General features: G+C 36.2%; 1 protein-coding gene across 1 annotated transcript; it reads left to right on the top strand.

The window, feature by feature from the left end:
- Nucleotides 1-466: 466 nt before the first annotated feature.
- On the top strand, nt 467-3,316 carry LOC105617521 (protein yellow-like). The gene is made up of 6 exons (XM_012199075.1): nt 467-743; nt 1,479-1,608; nt 1,738-1,900; nt 1,998-2,357; nt 2,742-2,930; nt 3,011-3,316. The coding sequence occupies exons 1-6, from the start codon at nt 467-469 to the stop codon at nt 3,167-3,169; spliced, it is 1,278 nt and encodes a 425-aa protein (XP_012054465.1). The 3' UTR covers nt 3,170-3,316.
- Nucleotides 3,317-5,057: the final 1,741 nt, after the last annotated feature.

The following is a 5,057-nucleotide window of genomic DNA, read 5'->3' on the forward strand; positions in this document are numbered from 1 at the left end:
ATATATATATATATATATATACACATATATAATATATACGTGTATATGCACGCGTATCGTATTAAATATTATTAAATATTAAGTGCTAATATATGTCCAACGTTTGTGTAAAAACGTATTAAACGTGTGCATATCTATAGAAGATTATATTGGATATTATATATGTATAAGCAATTAACATTGTTTTGCAGAGTTTTTTAGACAAATTATTGTTTTTATATATTACAGACACAATTTTAATTAGTAGTATATATACAATTAGTTTGATATACGTATACAGTACCTATACGGAATATTTATATAATATTTATGAATACGTAATATTTATTATAATGTAATATTTTTATTTGTTATTTTCCTAAGAATTATTATATAATGATATAATATTTTAATATTAAAATAATATTTTTAAGATAGTAGACAAATATATTTCTGTACACAGAAAGGGAGAGATTGAATAACAAAAATGAGAAATTATTGCATCTGGAATTGCATCCTTGTTTCGAACTTTCTATTACTACGAATTGGAAATGTCGATGGAATTCAAATATGGGGCATGCAGTTTGGACGTGCTCCGCTTTTGGAGAAATTCATCTGGAAAAAAATGGATTTCGCTTATCCCGATGAGCGCAGCCGACAGTTAGCGATAGCAAGTGGTGAATACGTGCCGGAGAATTCTCTACCAGTCGGCATCGAAATCTGGAGGAATAAGCTATTCGTCACGATACCACGATGGCGCGATGGTGAATGTCCGAAATATTAGTCATTAATTATGTCTTCGCTATTGTCTTGATTAACATCTTATGACGCAACAGACAAATGGGTCCTTTGCCAAAAACGAGGCGCGATGCTTCAAAGTCATGAACCGGAAGCAGACGCCGGCATAATACGCGGAAGATCGCCATAGGAGGTACACGCCTCGATTCCCGTCTGAGCGACTTCCGGCCCGCGACAAAAAGCGCCGAAAACCGCGAGTGTGCGCTCAATGGGAGCGTTTCTGTCTTTGTCGACCTCCGCCTCCACCTTCATAGTTCCTCCGACACTCTCTCCCTCTCCTCTGCTTCACGGAGGAAGGGAAACACGGCGACGAACGGGTTTATTCAAGCTCTCGCTGCCCTTTATTCACTCCATCTTTTTGCACACTCTATGTTTATTATATACGTTGGCGCGCGCCACCGTTTTTTGTGTCGCACAAAGACCGGACAATGACGGCGGCACGCTGTGTAAGATCTTTAATGTTCTACCCTTTCGTCTCCCCTTCACTTCCTTCGGAGAACCTCACGGACTCGTCGCAATTACTTCCTTTCACGTATTCCTTGGTTTCTCTTGCAGCTTTCTTTTTACATCATCTAGTTGCGAATCAATGTTCGTTTTGTCTTGCACTTTTTTAATACTTTATATACTAATTATTGACTCCGAAATTAATTATTTAAATTTGTAGATAATGTAATAGATTCTGAGTAACGTTTTGTACACAGGAATACCGTCTACGTTGAATTATATACCGTTGGATGCTAATCAAGGTAGATCACCGAAACTTATACCTTATCCAAATTGGGCCCAAAATAAGGCGGGTGATTGTGGTATTGGGTTGACCACTGTTTACAGGTGAGAGAGAAGAAAGAAAATTTAATCAATCTTAATCGAAATATATATTAGAAGTATCTAAAATTTCTTTATTTTTCTATTTAATGTTAATCAATTTATAAATTTGTTAAATATAATATTTTTTTCCAGGATTCACGTAGATATATGTGATAGACTGTGGGTGTTAGATACTGGAACAATAGGAATTGATGATACAACTGTACAAGTCTGTCCTTATACTTTGAACGTGTTTGATTTGACCACAGATAAGTTGCTGAGACAATACAGGCTCAGGTCGGAAGACATTAATCAAGTATAGTTCCTTTCACATTGGACTCATATTTTACATGATCTTTAAAATTTTGTATAAAAGTGATTCAATTTTCAACTTTGCAATTTTTATTATATAGAACACTTTTATCGCCAACATCGCGATTGATTTGGGAAAAGGCGGTTGCAACGACGCCTTTGCTTATATGTCCGACGAACTTGGTTACGGTTTGATCGTGTATTCGTGGCAGCAAAATACATCCTGGCGAATAACGCATAGTTATTTTATGCCGGATCCTCTGGCGGGTGATTACAATATAGGAGGCTTAAATTTTCAATGGGGAACTGAAGGTATTTTTGGAATGAGTCTGTCGCCAATATTAGCAGATGGCTATCGGACACTTTTCTTTCATCCCCTTAGCAGCTATCGAGAATTCGCGGTATCCACGAGGATTCTAAGAGATCAGCAATTGTCTCAAAATAGTTATCACGAGTTTCAGGTATTTTTTTTATATCTTTATCACGATTGTATTTTGATAAGGTTTTATTTTTTATTTTAGGTGAAATTTAGATTTTTTAGAATTGTTACAATAAAACTTTACTGGTTTTAATTATATATCGATATTACATTCTTTTACAAAATGAAAAGAAATTATTTTAGTTACTTTAAGGTTTGATAACTGCAAGATATTGTTCAATAGATTCCTTATGTTTTTGTTTTTCTTTATCTATTTCTTTTTTTAGTTTGTTATATCTTTTCACATTTTTATAGCAATATCCTATAATTTATTTGACTTCCTTTTCTGAATTTTGGTCTGTTATCTGTAATTTGATTACAAATTAAATAGTTATCATGTCTCATTATTTATTTTTGTTTGATGTAGATATTGTCGTCGAGAGGTCCGCTCTCTCATTGTACAGCATCCGTAATGGATGAGAACGGACTTCAATTCTTCAACTTGATTGATCAGAACGCAATCGGCTGTTGGAATTCTATGTTACCTTATACGCCAATCAATCAGGCTATCGTTGCCAGACACGACGATGCTTTGATATTTCCAGCAGATATCAAGGTGCTCAGTATTCTGTAATTAAGACTATCTACTATGAAGTCCCATCATCTTCATTTATTCTCATTACTCTCTTATCATAGGTAAAACGCGGTTTACTCTGGATCATGTCTGATCGAATGCCGATCTTCTTGTTGTCATCCCTGAATTACACGGATGTAAACTTCAGAATACTTATCATGCCGGTTCAAACAGCAATCGCCGGGACGGTCTGCGACAACGGTCCTGTGGAAATTTACTAAGAATCAAATTTGATAGTATTCACATTTCTTTCACTATGTATAGATTTCCACACTTGATTTACAGTATAAAATCGTCAGTTGCATTTGATCTTTATGCATTCGAGAATGTAATTTTTAGTAAACTGAAAAAGGTGACAATCACATAAATATTCCTCTCCATATTTATACATTCTTTTTAAGCATGCAGCTTTTTGGATGTGTCTTATAATATAAGAAGCGACTAGCTTCAGTTCATGCGACGCGAAAATAGCGAGCGGATTGGCGTGAATCAGCATCAGCGTGCCCCGCAGGAGCCAAATGGTCTAACGAGGGCCCATTAGTTTTGGCCCTCGTTTCCGATAATTTGAAGCCAAACGGCGGCCGTTCCTGCAGCCTGATATACGATCCGATATTGCTTCCTTCGAAAATTATCCGTTTCACGCCCCCGCCCGTAAAATATGGCCACGCGCCTCGTCTGTTTTCATGGAGGCCGTCGGATTAGAACTTTCTTTCTCTCCAGGCGACGCGAGGCATGCAAGTTTCTGTTGCGTTTTACGTTTCGGCGGGTTTACGCTCCGAAGTAATCAGAATCCATTGAAGCGCGACGAGCCAAACTTTGACGTAAAAACCATCATTATATCGTGATATTAATATTTCTTGATTTATTATGTTCTGGCTATACACCGCATGAATGTATTGTGAATGATATGCGTGATCTATTCGTCGGAGCAGCTAATCGATGATTTACGCATAGATCACAGGTGAGATCTATCCGAATTGTGAGCGCAGCCCTAAAATTTACGTGGCTGCGGCCCCGATAGATCCGCGGTCGAGATGCACGCCTCGAATGCTAATTCTGAAGATCGATAAATCGGCAGATCGCGGCGTTCAGGACTAACTGGCGATTAGAGGGCAAGCAGATACACGCCGATTGTCCATCGCGATATCGGCGTTTTCAATTTGGAAAAGGAGTCTTTTCGCGTGCTACATCCCGATCGTGATAAGCCGGGATCTTAATGGCTCCAGAGCTGTCTCGTTAGCGCCTGGACCACGTGTATTGCGGATCGAAGAAGATCGATCGAATCTGTAATAAATTAGATACGCGCTTGGGGCTTGCCTGAAAAGTCGATTTCCTTATCTCTTTTATTATCGGAGCATTATTGTAGTATGATGATGCAGCATGAAAAATTGTCCGTGAGCAACCTTTAAATCTTTTTGCAATGTGATGATAAGTAGACTTGCATCATATCAATGAATATTAGTGACATTACTGATAAATGATTTGTACATAATATAATTTGATAATAATGAGAACAATAGTGTATTCCTATAATTTATGTATCTAGATTAGCTTGTGCTTTAGATTTTCTGTAGGGCGTTGCCCATCGCTTCATGGACGCGAGTCATAAAATCACCTTTGAGTGATGAGAAAAAATGGGAAGGTGCGAAGGGCCACATTGCCTGGAGGTAAACATAAAAAAAATTGGTCCGAAACTGTTGTGCTGATTACATGTTATATACGAAAATCTGCCATCGCAATGGCGTGTTCAAAAATTACCAAATCCAAAAATCCATTTTTAAAAAATGAATTTTATTATATAGAATATATCTATATTATTTATATGATAATAATTTTTTTGTTATATTTTTGTAAAATATTTACAATATTATTATTTTTTTTTGTAGAAATTACAAAACTATAAGAAAATTGATTAATTCTCAAATATAAAAAATTTACTGTATATACATATATTATACATAGCTAATAATATATGTAATAAAAATTCAGTTATATTCCCGATAAAAGTAAATCACATTGCACGATCTATTTAAAATGTTTAATATGTGAGAAAGTTGCTAATATTGAGGCAAGAGCGGAAATTTTCTTGATACGCCACTGAAGCAAAGA

This window comes from Atta cephalotes, assembly GCF_000143395.1.
Source record: "Atta cephalotes unplaced genomic scaffold scaffold00013, whole genome shotgun sequence".
Taxonomy (NCBI): Eukaryota; Metazoa; Arthropoda; class Insecta; order Hymenoptera; family Formicidae; genus Atta; species Atta cephalotes.